At 42.4% G+C, this 14,154-nt stretch overlaps 1 protein-coding gene across 1 annotated transcript in view; it reads left to right on the top strand.

Annotated features, from left to right (window-relative positions):
• Positions 1-11,469, top strand: part of ACACA (acetyl-CoA carboxylase alpha) — a 312,028-nt gene extending 300,559 nt beyond the window's left edge. Inside the window, 5 exon segments of the mRNA XM_070735330.1 lie at positions 2,257-2,329; positions 2,332-2,400; positions 2,403-2,425; positions 9,094-9,230; positions 9,725-11,469. Coding sequence (XP_070591431.1) covers positions 2,257-2,329; positions 2,332-2,400; positions 2,403-2,425; positions 9,094-9,230; positions 9,725-9,851 — 429 coding nt within the window. The 3' untranslated portion in view covers positions 9,852-11,469.
• The last annotated feature ends 2,685 nt before the right edge of the window (positions 11,470-14,154 follow it).

Consider the following 14,154-nt stretch of genomic DNA (forward strand, 5'->3'; position numbering starts at 1 on the left):
CATTTTGGTTGCTCTTTCTGCACCTTCTCCAGAGTTTCAATGTCTCTTTTGAAGTGTGGTTATTATAACTGATGCAATACTCCAGGTGTGGTCTGACCAGGGCGTAGTAGAGTGGTATTAAGACTTCCCTGGTCTTGGAGTGTATCCCCCTGTTGATGCAGCTTAGGATAGTGTTGGCTTTTTGGCCGCTGCTGCACATTGCTGGCTCATGTTTAGTTGATTATCCACCAAGACTCCAAGATCTCTTTCACAGTCGCTGCTGCTAAGTGGGGTTTCTCCCAGGCTGTATGTGTGTCTAGGGTTTTTTTTTTTACCAAGGTGAAGGATAATTTAAATAGAAGTCTTTTTAAAGAAAAAGAAAACAAAACCCTCCAGTCAAGGTTTCCATGAGAAAATTGTCTGTCTGAAATGGTCTGAGGACTCCTGTGCTGAATTGGGGGTAGGCCTAGAGGACCTCAAAGGCCCCTTCCTATCCCATGATTCTCTTCCACTTCTTACAGCAGGCGACGGCAATTTTATGACCTGTGGACTTCAACTCCCAGAAATTCCTGAGACAAAATGGCTGACTTAGGAATTCTGGGAATTGAAGTCCACAAGTTGTGAAGTTGCCATAGTTACGTGTTACGTGTGTGTTAAGAAGCCAAAAAAAGAAAAAGAGTCAGCACAAGGCACTGTCACGTTGCGTTTCCATATCAACTTGAAATAAACTGCTCATGGCCCAAACAGGACTCGTTACGTAGTTAAAAGCGAGTTAATTGCTCTTTTAGGCTCTGTTGCCCCATCAAACCATGTTGTGTAAGGAGGAGGAAGAGGAGGAGGCTGTCCTCCATCGTACATACATGATTGTCCTAGGAATTTAAGAATCTTGTTTGAACAGAAAATGCACCATATAGTAATTTTCTCTGGGGGGGGGGAGGAATTTGGCCTGTGTGTGCCCAGATTTAGAAACATAGAAACATAGAGTCTGACGGCAGAAAAAGACCTCATGGTCCATCTAGTCTGCCCTTATACAATTTCCTGTATTTTATTTTCGATGGATACATGTTTATCCCAGGCATGTTTAAATTCAGTTACTGTGGATTTACCAACCACGTCTACTGGAAGTTTGTTCCAAGAATCTACTACTCTTTCAGTGAAATAATATTTTCTCACGTTGCTTTTGATCTTTCCCCAACTAACTTCAGATTGTGTCCCCTTGTCTCGTGTTCACTTTCCTATTAAAACACTTCCCTCCTGAACCTTATTTAACCCTTTAACATATTTAAATGTTTCGATCATGTCCCCCCTTTTCCTTCTGTCCTCCAGACTATACAGATTGAGTTCATTAAGTCTTTCCTGATACGTTTTATGCTTAAGACCTTCCACCATTCTTGTAGCCTGTCTTTGGACCCATTCAATTTTGTCAATACTTCTTTTTGTAGGTGAGGTCTCCAGAACTGAACACAGTATTCCAAATGTGGTCTCACCAGTGCTCTATATTAGGGAGATCACAATCTCCCTCTTCCTGCTTGTTATACATGTAGCTATGCAGCCAAGCATCCTACTTGCTTTTCCTACTGCCCGACCACACTGCTCACCCATTTTGAGACTGTCAGAAATCACTACCCCTAAATCCTTCTCTTCTGAATTTTTGCTAACACATAACTGCCGATACAATACTCAGACTGAGGATTCCTTTTCCCAAGTGCATTATTTTACATTTGGAAACATTAAACTGCAGTTTCCATTGCTTTGACCATTTATCTAGTAAAAGCTAAATCATTTACCATATTACAGACCCCTCCAGGAATATCAACCCTATTGCACACTTTATTTATTTATCGATCCCAAATATTTACATCTCAGGCCTCCAAGGTGGCAGTGATAAGTGAAAATAAATGCATGATAAACTTCCATTGTTTTGACGGGAGATTAGCTCTTGTCTTGAAAAACGAGAATCCATAATGTAGATTAGAGCAAATCTCAGTCAGGTTGGAGAGATAACAGTTGAACAAATGGGGGCTTCATACCCACACACGCACACACGCACACACACACACACACATCAACTCTTCATGCTATAAAACATCCTTTGATCTTGGTTTCCGTTGTTTTGGTTATGGACGTGGCACCTCTATCTTCACCTGCAAAATATTTTTTTCCCCGCTGTCTTGGAGTCAGGTGGGACTTGTGGCCTTGGATCTCCAACATCATTGTGAACTTCCTCTCTCTCTCTCTCTCTGTGTGCTGTTCTTCCCATCCCTGTTTGTGCCCCAGGATGTGCTAGAATGGAGAACCTCCCGCTCGTTCTTCTACTGGAGAATACGGCGTCTTCTTCTGGAGGACTTGGTCAAGAAAAGATCCACACGGCAAATCCTGAACTCACCGATGGCCAAATTCAGGCAATGCTGAGACGCTGGTTTGTGAAGTCGAAGGAACAGTTAAGGTACAGCCCAATATATATTTTTAATGTATGTATTATCTGTCTGTCTATCTGTCCATCATCTCTATATCCATATCTATCTCTAGCTAGCTATCCATATCTATATCCATGTATGTCTCTCTGTCTGTCTGTCTGTCTATCATCTATCTATCTATCTATCATATCTATCTATCTATCTATCTATCTATCTCTATCTATCTATCTTTCTATCTATCTTTCTATCTATCTTCTATCTATCTATCTATCTATCTATCTATCTACTGTATCTCTCTTGTCTATCTATCTATCTATCTATCTATCTATCTATCTATCTATCTCTATCTATCTTTCTATCTATCTATCTATCTTTCTATCTATCTTCTATCTATCTATCTATCTATTTATCTATCTAATGTTATCTCTCTCTCTCTCTCTCTATTTATCTATCTATCTATCTATCTATCTATCTATCTTTCTATCTATCTATCTTTCTATATCTATCTATCTATCTATATCTATCTATCTATCTATCTATCTTTCTATCTATCTATCTTTCTATCTATCTATCTTTCTATCTATCTCTCTATCTATCTACTGTATCTCTCTCTCTCTGTCTATCTATCTATCTATCTATCTATCTATCTTTCTATCTATCTATCTATCTATCTATCTCTATCTTTCTATCTATCTATCTATCTATCTGTCTATCTATCTTTCTATCTACTATCTATCTTTCTATCTTTCTATCTATCTATCTATCTATTTATCTATCTACTGTATCTCTCTCTCTATCTATCTTTCTATCTATCTATCTATCTATCTCTATCTATCTATCTTTCTATCTATCTATCTATCTATCTATCTATCTATCTATCTATCTATTATCTACTGTATCTCTCTCTCTCTCTCTCTCTATCTATCTATCTATCTATCTATCTATCTATCTATCTGTATATCTCTCTCTATCTATTTATCTATCTATCTATCTACTGTATCTCTATCTCTCTCTGTCTATCTATCTATCTTTCTATCTATCTATCTCTATCTATCTATCTATCTATCTATCTATCTATCTACTGTATCTCTCTCTCTCTCTCTCTCTCTATCTATCTATCTTTCTATCTATCTATCTATCTATCTATCTATCTATCTACTGTATCTCTCTCTCTCTCTCTCTCTCTCTCTCTCTCTATCTATTTATTTATCTATCTATCTATCTATCTATCTATCTTTCTATCTATCTTTCTATCTATCGTATATATCTCTCTCTATCTATCTATCTATCTATCTATCTATCTATCTATCTATCTATCTCTGTTTCTGCCTTGGCTTTGTTTGTTTTTTGTGTTGATGTCACCCTCATGGCTAAAAAAATCAAAGGGAAAACCTGCTGAAATCTTTGGTTAAAATGGGATCTAGAAAAATATGTGGAAGTTTTTGTTCGGAGGTATAATTGACCTGTAAAAATTTTTTAAAGATTTTAAAATAGGAAAACATGGTTTGATTTATTCATGATGCAACTAATTATTTCAAGTTCTGGAATTTGGGCTATTCTTTTGCGTAATTTTAAAGCAGGAGAGGGATGGTTGAATATACAGTGATCCCTCTATTATCGCGAGGGTTCCGTTCCAAGACCCCTCGCGATAATCGATTTTTCGCGATGTAGGGTTGCGGAAGTAAAAACACCATCTGCGCATGCGCGCCTTTTTTTCTATGGCCGCGCATGCGTAAATGGTGGAGTTTGCGTTCCCCGCCGCCCCACGCAAAGGGGAAACCCGATTCGGCTCCTCGCTGCTGCTGCGCTACCAAGCAGATCAGCTCCTGGGCGGCCGAAGGAACCTTCCCTGGGTCTTCCCGGCCGCCCACGCAAAGGGGAAACCCCGGCTCTTCGCTGATGCTCGCCCGCCCGCCAGCAAGAGGGGGAAGACCCAGGAAGGTTCCTTCGGCCGCCCAAGCAGCTGATCTGCTCGGCGCAGCAGCAGCGAGCAGACAAAGATCGGGGTTCCCAGCCGCCCATGCAAAGGGGAAACCCCGGCTCCTCGCTGGTGCCCCCGCTCGCCCGCCCGCCGCCCGCCAGCAAGAGGGGGAGAGATAGAGAAAGAGAGAGAGGAAAGAAAGAGATGAGAGAGTGAGGAAGAGAGTGTGAGAGAGGAGAAGCAAGATAGAGAAAGAGAGAGAGAAAGAAGATGAGAAAGGAAGGAAGAGAGTGACGTCATCGGGTGGAAAAATCGCGATATAGCGTTTCGCGAAGATCGAGATCGCGAAACTCGAGGGATCACTGTACTCTATTCCATTTAGATTGAAGCACCGTTTGGTTTTAACACTGAGAGTATTTGGGTGTTAGAGGTTGCTAGGAAGAAAACTGCGTAGTTATAAGCAGGCCTTGTGCGGCAGTGGCTTTGGAAGAGAAATTTACAGGGGAAAATAAGTATCTTACTGCAATATATCCTGAGCTGTCCTAGGTAAGCCTCCATAGAAAGATATCCATGTACTTAGTTGAGGGAGAATGGTTCTGTTTGACATGGTTTTGGTCCCTTATATAGACAAATCCAATTATTTCCATATCCTGTGCCAAAAATTCTTAGTTTTAGTGCAGTCAATCAGACTACAGGTATACTTTATACCCTGGATTTTTACCTCCAGGTTTGTAGAGGTCTACTTAAAACTAAATATACAACATAAATTTATATGTACATTTATCCTTTTCTTTCTTTCTTTCTTTCTTTTTTTCTCTATCCCTCCCTCCCTCCCTCCATCCATCTATCTAACTACCGTATTTTTCGGCATATAAGATGCACCTTTCCTCCCCCCTAAAAGAAGGTGGAAATGTCAGTGCACCGAATATAGCCATTTTGGCTGTCCCAAAGCACCGCCCCTTGCATCCCATTTTTCTACAATGTCTGGGAAGCCTCCTGGGTGCTGGGGGATGGCCAAAATGGCCCTCTTTTTGTGAACAATGGGCCATTTTTCACTCGGTTTTTTTACAAAAATGGGGTGAGCAAAGATCTGGGGAGCCTGCACGAGTTCCTGGGACTGGGGGAAGGCAAAAATGCCTCCATTTTTGTAAACAAACAGTTGAAAAATGGCCCATTTTTGCACAAAACTGGAGGTACTTTTGCCGTCCCCCAGCATGCAGGAGTTCTCTGGTATATGTGTGTGGATGTGTGTTACTTGTTTTCTGGAGAGTTTAGAGCATTGGAAGGTAAAGCCTTAGCAGCTTGCTGTGTGTGTGTGTGTTTGTGTGTGTGTGTGTGTATATAAATATAAATATATATATATATATATGAAGCCTGCATCTAGTTAGCTAATACATTACACCAATCAAGGAGAGTTATCTTAAGCCACAATTAATCTGCTCCCTGGCATATGTTGATAGGAAAGCATCATGCTGTTTCTTAATTAAAGGCAAACGGATTAAAAATGATTAATAAGGGTATTAAATATTCGTCTAAACTAAAGCTTTGGGAATCTTGAGCAAATCCTTGCTTTGCAAAGGCCGACAAGAGTGGCCGACATTTGCAGCTCTGGCTGGGAGATGGGGCAGCCAGCTGCTTCATTGATCATTTAGAAACACCTCGAGTTTAGGCTGGAAGAAAGATTTTTCTGCTGTGTCCAAATAGACAAGTCACCAAAATGTGTTTTTTAAAGTGGACCGTTGGGATATTTTTATATTTTTTTATAATGAGCTTTGCCTACTGTGGATTTCATAAATTCACCTTGCTAAATTTTGTAAGAAAATAACTGCCTGTTCATTGAAACAAATTCCTCCCCTTTTGCAGAACTTTTTAATTCCTTTCTGGAAAGAATCACAAAGCAAATGTATTGGAAAGGGGTGGAAGTTAAAGTCCAAGTCCTGCCCCTTTTTAAATCAAACATGGGAATCCACTCAAAATCAACTTATCCCTGCCTTATAAATATCTCTGTGTTCCTAGAGATCTATAGAATGGAATGGAATGGAATAGATTAGACTAGAGTAGAATGGAATGGAATAGAATAGAATAGGTAGAATAGAATAGAATAGAATAGAATAATTTATTGGCCAAGTCTGATTGGATACACGAGGAATTTGTCTTTGGTGCATATGCTCTCAGTGTACATAAAAGAAAAAGATACATTTGTCAAGAATCATCAGGTACATAAGCAATGAAGAAACAATATTAATAAAAATCTTAAGGACACAAGCAACAATTTACAGTCAGACAGTCATAAGTGGGAGGAAATGGGTGATAGGAATGATGAGAAAAAACTACTAGTAATAGTAGTGCAGACTTAGTAAATAGTTTGACAGTGTTGAGGGGATTATTTGTTTAGCAGAATGATGCCGTTTGGGGAAAAAACTGTTCTTGTGTCTAGTTGTCTTGGTGTGCAATGCTCTGTAGCGATGTTTTGAGGGTAGGAGTTGAAACAGTTTATGTCCAGGATGCGAGGGGTCAGTAAATATTTTCCCAGCCCTCTTTTTGACTCGTGCAGTATACAGGTCCTCAATGGAAGGCAGGTTGGCAGCAATTGTTGTTTTTTTTGCAAAAGGATGCTGCTGAGAGCTGGAGTCACTTTATTTCTCCCTTAACTGTGGCTTTTGCGAGCCAGTTTTCTGCATTGTATACAGTGGGCTGCAGAGTCACCAGGCCGAAAGTTTGACCTTAAAGGGCCAGCAGATGTTTCCAGATGGGGAAAAGCCCCACCACCACCCCCTTCACGGGGAGCTTTCTGACAGGACAACAGCAGCTATTAAATCATGATGGGGAATTCATTGTCATTGTGACTTGGACTTCATTAGCAATATAACAGAGAAGGATAGTCCACCTTTAAATGATGAGCTTTGGTGTTTAATTACCCAAATAAAATGACATAAATATGAATGAGCGCTAATGGTGGTACTTGGGGTTTTTTCTCCCCCTGGAAACCATTAACGATTCTTAAATGATTTGTAAAGAAAATGAAAGGCGAAGAGAAGCAGTGAGATGGCTATTAGGGTTCAAACACACTGCTGAATTATTACATAGTCAACTACCTAGCAAATACAGGGGACTAAATGAGCTTGATCTTGCTACCTTCTGATTTCCCCCCACCACCCTCCTTCTAAATTTACCGCTAGAGTCATTTCACCCCACGGCAGGCGGCATTTTGATCCCTCTTCTGATGTTCATTAATTCAGAAGTGGGGTTGCCAGGGGTTGGTGGTGGACTGGGTACATGTAAGAAAGGCAGAAGATTTCGGTTTTCCAGCTAGAAAACCAGGGAGTTTATATCAAATACTGTGTAAAATCTGCCCAGCCACATATATTGGACAAACTAACAGGAGAGTAAATGCACGTGTTGCAGAACATAAGAATGCATTAAGGAAAAAAGAAAAAACCTCCTCCCTTTTCCAACACTTCAAAACTACAGGACATGAAATTGATTTTGACAGTACCAAATTAATTTCCAAAACAACACTACAGCAAAAGATTATGGAAGCCATCGAGATAGAAAAACATCCCCAAAATATGAACAAGCGGGATGATACCTCCCGCCTACCAGACATCTGGAAACCAGCCCTCAAACGTATCCCAGCCATAAAAACTGAAATCAGACTCAGAACACACATTGCAAAACAATCAAGTAGCCTGCAAGCTCCAACTACTCAGGATATCACGCCTAATCTACAACCATTAGTTAATCAGCATACCTCAGCTACATCAACAACTCCAGTTGTTACCCCACTGACTCACCAGGAAGTTTCTACACAGCAGGCAATTGCTGAGCCATCAAACCACACCCAGCCACCAGTATTTATAGAAGGAAGGCAGCTCAAGTCTCGCTGTGTTCGCCCTAGAACAAGGACAGAAACACCAGCCTGAAGATGACGAGTGGGACCTTGTCGAAACATTGCCAGAAATTTCCAAATCCTAACACTATATTTACAGCAGCACGAAGCTTACAACTTCAGCCTGATGATGGTGAATGTGATTTCACATTTTTCACCATCCATAGCCATCCGTCTCCCGTGTGGGGAGAAGACATTGCATTATATCCACACAGTCCACACAGTGACCAGTGAGGTCCCACAGAGTCGGCCTTCTCCAGGTCCCGTCGACCAGACAATGTCATCTGGTGGGGCCTAGGGGAAGAGCCTCCTTTGTGGAGGCCCCAGCCCTCTGGAATCAGCTCCTCCAGAGATTTGCACTGCTCCCACCCTCCTCGCCTTTTGAGTCTACGGAGAGGGGTGGCATACAAATCTAATAAATAAATAAATAAATAAATAAGTAAGTAAGTAAGTAAGTAAATAAAATTGATTGAATGAATGAATGAATGAATGGGTCTGAAGACTCATTTACGCTGCCTGGCTTGGGGCGATTAGATCGTGGCTCCCTGGCTGATGGAATGTTTTTGTATGATTGCTGTTTGAATGAGTATGATAGATTTTTAACATTATTGGGGATTTTAGATTTGTCCATGTAGTTTTAATTAATTGCATTTAGACACTGTATTTTATTGTTATTTTTATATGTTGTTAAGCCGTCCTCAGAGAGGGGCGGCATATAAATCAAATAAATAAATAAATAAATGAGTGTGGGCACACACCTGCTCACTATCGCGGGCATGTGCATCCTTTTGGCACCTGAGCAAAAAGAAAGTTTCGCCATCACTGCTCTAGGTCTCGCCTCCCTTAAGCTAGTCAACAGCTGTAGTTGTTGTTGTGTTTTTTGGCAGGCCTACTTGTGGGATAACAACCAGGACCTGGTGGAGTGGCTGGAGAAACAGCTGGCAGAGGAGGAAGGTGCCCGCTCGGTGGTTGACGAGAACATCAAGTACATTTCCAGGGACTACATCCTCAAACAGATACGAAGGTAAGAATTGCTACACGATGCTCAGGGACCTCCCTATGCCGTAAATTGGATGGCATAGAAGTCTCTCTCCTTTTCTTTCTTTCTCTCTCTCTCTCTCTCTCTCTCTCTCCTTCCTTCCTTCCTTCCTCCTTCCTTCCTTCCTTCCTAAATATACAACAGAAATTTATATGTACATTTATCTCTTTCTTTCTTTCTTTCTTTCTTTCTTTCTTTCTTTCTTTCTTTCTTTCTTTCTTTCACCAGATTTCTATGCCGCCCTTCTCCTGGGACTCAGGGTGGTTCACAACAAAGCATACAGTACATTAAAAAATCTAATATTTAAATATTTAAATATACTAAAAATCTTTGCTTAGCGAGTGAAAATTCTGATCCCGATTGTTGTCATAAGTTGAGAACTCCCTGCACTTGATGGTCTGATCACGGAGCTGGTCACCCCAAAAGGAGTGTTTGTACCCCTTCTGAGTTTTACTACTCCTCTTTTTCCTTTCTCTTAGCTTGGTCCAGGCTAACCCCGAGATAGCCATGGATTCCATCGTCCACATGACGCAGCACATATCGCCCACCCAACGGACCGAGATTGTGCGCATCCTCTCCACAATGGACTCGCCTGCCTCCACGTAAGAGGACACGCACGCACACACCCATCGCGGAGGGCAAAAAGGGGCCACTCGCCTCTCTCAACCCCCGACAACGTGGACCTGCCAAGAACCGCTGGAAAGTGACTTTTTAATTTTTTAATTTTTAATTTTTAAAAAATCCCAGACTTCGGCGGAAGGCGCTGTGGCATCCTTCTAGTTGCGAAAGACTTTAGGAATGCAGCGCCCCCCACTTCTTAAAATAATTTATGGACGCCACGTAGCCGTACCTATTTATTTAACAAGAAAGTGACTGGACCAATATTGTAACTAACGCTTTTCTGTTCAACACTCAATCCAGATTATGAATGGTACTGTTGTGCCACGAGGTCATGGAATTTAAAAGGAGGGGGGGAGATAAAGGGTTGATGTATGTCGTGAGCCAGTTTGTCTGTTACTTAACATTCCCCCACTCCCCAAAAAATCCAAGATTCCCAACAGCCGTGGTAAATAGGGGCTGTTCCCATTCTCCCCATTTTCTCCAGGGGCCGTCGGTTCATCGGCTAGTCTGCAGGAGACGGACAGCGATAGAAAAAAAAATTATACACGCAACCCCGCCCTTGGCAACTTTAAGACTTGTGGACTTCAAAGTCCCAAGCGAGCTAGCTTGAGGAATTCTGGGAGCTGAAGTCCACAAACCTTTAAAATTGCCAAAGTTGGAGACCTCTGGCCTATCTGTTCATTACCACGAATTCTCTCTGAAAACCTGGGGACTTCCACTCCCAGAATTCCTCAGCCAGCTTTGATGCCAAAGTTGGAGACTCCTGGCTTAAAAAAGCAGCACCCGTGGTCATAACTCCCAGCCTTTGGGTGTTCAACAGACCTCGGTTTCCCAGGATGGGCTGAACCAAACCCAGCCTGGAGTGCCTCTCTTAGGTCCGGTATTGTGCCTCTCTACCCCCGTTCCTTGGTCTCTCACAGCACAGATTAAGCCAACAATCTCTTGGCTTGCTTGACACACACACACAACCCGCCTCAACCCCACCTACTGTTTTCCTCCTCAGTGTTTTGCTGCTCCAAGAAGGAAGCTGCACTTCGACCTGCCCCAGTGAAATGGCCCTAATTAATTCCTGAAAGTTGCCATTGGTGGCCAATGAAATAAATCCCTTTCTTTTTAAAAAGTAAATGAACAGTAGAGCCAGCACACCAACTGGGGATACATCAGGGCAGCTCTTTCCATTGCCCTTCGGCCAGGAGAGGAAGTGCTGGAAACTTCAATGGTGGGGTTTATTTTGGGGGGGGGGGGGTGTTGGCAGATGTGAAGACCAGCAGCACTTCTGCAATAAAATCTGCAGAGATGGGATTTGGGGGTTCTGGTAGGAATTAGGGGGCACGTGCCTTGCTGGGTGGAGAAAATGAAAAGATTTGGGATCCCATTTTTCAAAACTGGTTGCCCCAGTGGTAGAATTGTGTTTCCTTCTTTCTTCTTGCAGACACACTACACCTATAGCACACAGCTGTGGCGCGCGCGCGCACACACACACACACAATTTGGAATGGGACAACTTTCCACAGCCAGCTGACCATTCAAAAAATGCAGAAGTGAAATGAATTTCAAGAGAACCGTTGCCAATAATAATAATAAAATTAAGTCAGTCCAGAAACACAAGCGTTACATTAATTTCAAAGAAAATGTGACCCCCGACAATAAAAGTAACTGAGTGGAAACGATTAATTCAGCGTTGAATTGTCCCATGGCAGAGTTAGGCCTGGCGAGTTGGCCACCAGGAGCTGTCCGAGACCCACTCAAGTTGCATAGCTGATACTTAACCTGCGGCACTCTTACCTGTGGGCCTATAGCTGTGATGGGAGAGTCTACACACCCACACACCTACGGAGAGGGGCGGCATACAAATCTAATAAATAATAATAATACAGTGGTACCTCATGATACGAACTTAATTGGTTCCAGGAGGAGGTTCGTAAGGTGAAAAGTTCGAAAGACGAAACAATGTTTCCCATAGGAATCAATGTAAAAGCAAATAATGCGTGCAAATCCTTCAGGAGAATCCCAAACTTTAGAAGGGAGGCGAACAGAGGGCAGGGAGGAGCAGCTAAAGGGGGCGGGTGGAAGAAGCAAGGCTAGGCTAAAGGGTGAGTGGGTGAGGAAGAAAGGCAAGGGGATGCCCCTCCCTTTTCTTTCTTCAAAAGACACCCTTTCAGTGCCTCTGCAAGCACACTGTTCTACTTTTGTTAATGCAAAGTCTTTCCCCCTCCAAGCCGCCCCTCCCTTTTCTTTCTTCAAAAAAAGGGGGGGAAAGAAACCCCTTCATCCCAGCAGCAGCGGCTTAGGTTCGTAAGGTGAAAATAGTTCAGAAGAAGAGGCAAAAAAATCTTAAAACACCGGGTTCGTATCTTGAAAAGTTCGTTAGAAGAGGCGTTCGTAAGATGAGGTACCACTGTAATAACAACAACAACAAGAACAACAACAACAATAATAATAATAACAACGCACACCAATTCTCAGAGCTAGCCTTGGATCCAAGTTGGGAGGAGCAGTAATAACTGTGCCCCCCCCTCCCCACCACTTTAATTTTCTTTCTAAACCAAAGACCTATTTTTCCCTGCTTTAAAAAAAACAACAACAGTAATTTGGTATTAATGCAGTTGTTTTGTTTTTTCCCCCATACATTGCAAAGCGCTAAAATCCATCCTCCTCAACGTAATACGAAAAGCAGGGAGGGGAAACCAAATTGGGGTCTGGGTTGGGAGGATCCTTGTAGCACAGTATTAACCAACCGAGCTCCTCTCAAAATCAAGACGGGAGAATCTTGTTCCCAGTTGCGTTTTTTTTTAAAGTGCCGAACCTTTCGCTGTAGTTCACAGCCTTCTCCAGCCTGCAGATATGTTGCAGTAGACCTCAAAAGTTTTCCCCAAATTATGTCCAAAGATTACTGGCCAGAATAGTAAGAAAAGACATCTTCGATATCTAGAGCAGTGATTTTCAACCTTTTTTGAGCCGTGGCACATTTTTTACATTTACGAAACCCTGGGGCACATTGAGCGGGGTGGTGGTGGGGAAACAAAGTTTGGTCAAAAAAATTATCTCTCTCTCTCTTCCTCCCCTTCACTCCATTTCTTTCTCCCTCCCTCTTTCTCTCCCTTCCTTCCTCTTTCTTTCTCTCTCTCTCCATCCCTCTTTCTTTCTCTTCCTTCCTCCCTCTCTTTTTTGCTCTCTTTCTCTCTCCCTCCCTACCTCCCTCTATGTCTCTCTCTCTCTCTCCTTCCCTCCCTCTCTTTCTCTCTCTCTCTTGCTTTCTTTCTCTTGCTCTCTCTCTCTTGTTCTCTTTCTCTCTCTCTCTCCTCGCTCTTTCTCTTGCTTTCTTTCTCTCTCTCTCTTGCTTTCTTTCTCTCTTGCTTTCTTTCTCTGTCTCTTTCTTTCTTTCTCTCTGAGCTTCGCGGCACACCTGACCATGTCTCGCGGCACACTAGTGTGCCACGGCACACTGGTTGAAAAACACTGATCTAGAGTGACTTGCAGCAGGCTGAAAGATTGAAAGGAATCTAGTATAAAGAAAGATATAAATTCTTCCACAAAGCACATATTTTAGTCTAAAACAGGAGTCCCCCAACTTTAAGACTTGTGGATTTCAACTCCCAGAATTCTCCAGCCAGCATATATAGGAGTTAAGTCCACAAGTCTTAATGTTGCCAAGTTTGAAGACCTCTTGGTCTAAAATAACGCTGATCAATACAGATCATACTAACAAAACATTCCAAAACAACAGGCTTAATGGGACTGTGATGGTGGACTTGAATTTCCACCAGATCTTCCCTCCAGGGCTAAGTTCAGTGCCTTTCTTTTTTCAATTATGTCTTCATTAAAGAAAATAGATGCTCAGCTAAGCTTCCATGGTGGCTCGTGTTGCAGGCAGCACATTGCGTTGGAGATTATTTTTCCCAACAATCCCAAACTATCTTCGAGACCTCCTTCTACCGCAGAGCTCCAGCAACCAGCAAGGGCTTACAGAGTTGGTCTTCTCCAGGTCCCATCAGCTAAACAGTGTCGGCTGGCGGATCCACAGGGGAGGGCCTTCTCTGTGGCGGCTCTGACTCTCTGGAACCAGTTACCTCCTGAGATCCGGACTACCTCTACCCTACTGGCCTTCCAGAAAGCGGGAAAAACTTGGCTTTTTCGGCAGGCTTCGGGCCGTTGATTTGGTGGTGGTAAACATCGCGATCCAGCCATAAATGGTATGCATGGGTTTAACTGATGGATTTAAATGGTTTTTTAAATCACTTTTAGAGATTTCAGTATTATTTGGATGTTTTATATTTTTGATTGAGTC

Source organism: Erythrolamprus reginae, chromosome 1 (assembly GCF_031021105.1).
Source record: "Erythrolamprus reginae isolate rEryReg1 chromosome 1, rEryReg1.hap1, whole genome shotgun sequence".
NCBI lineage: Eukaryota > Metazoa > Chordata > Lepidosauria > Squamata > Dipsadidae > Erythrolamprus > Erythrolamprus reginae.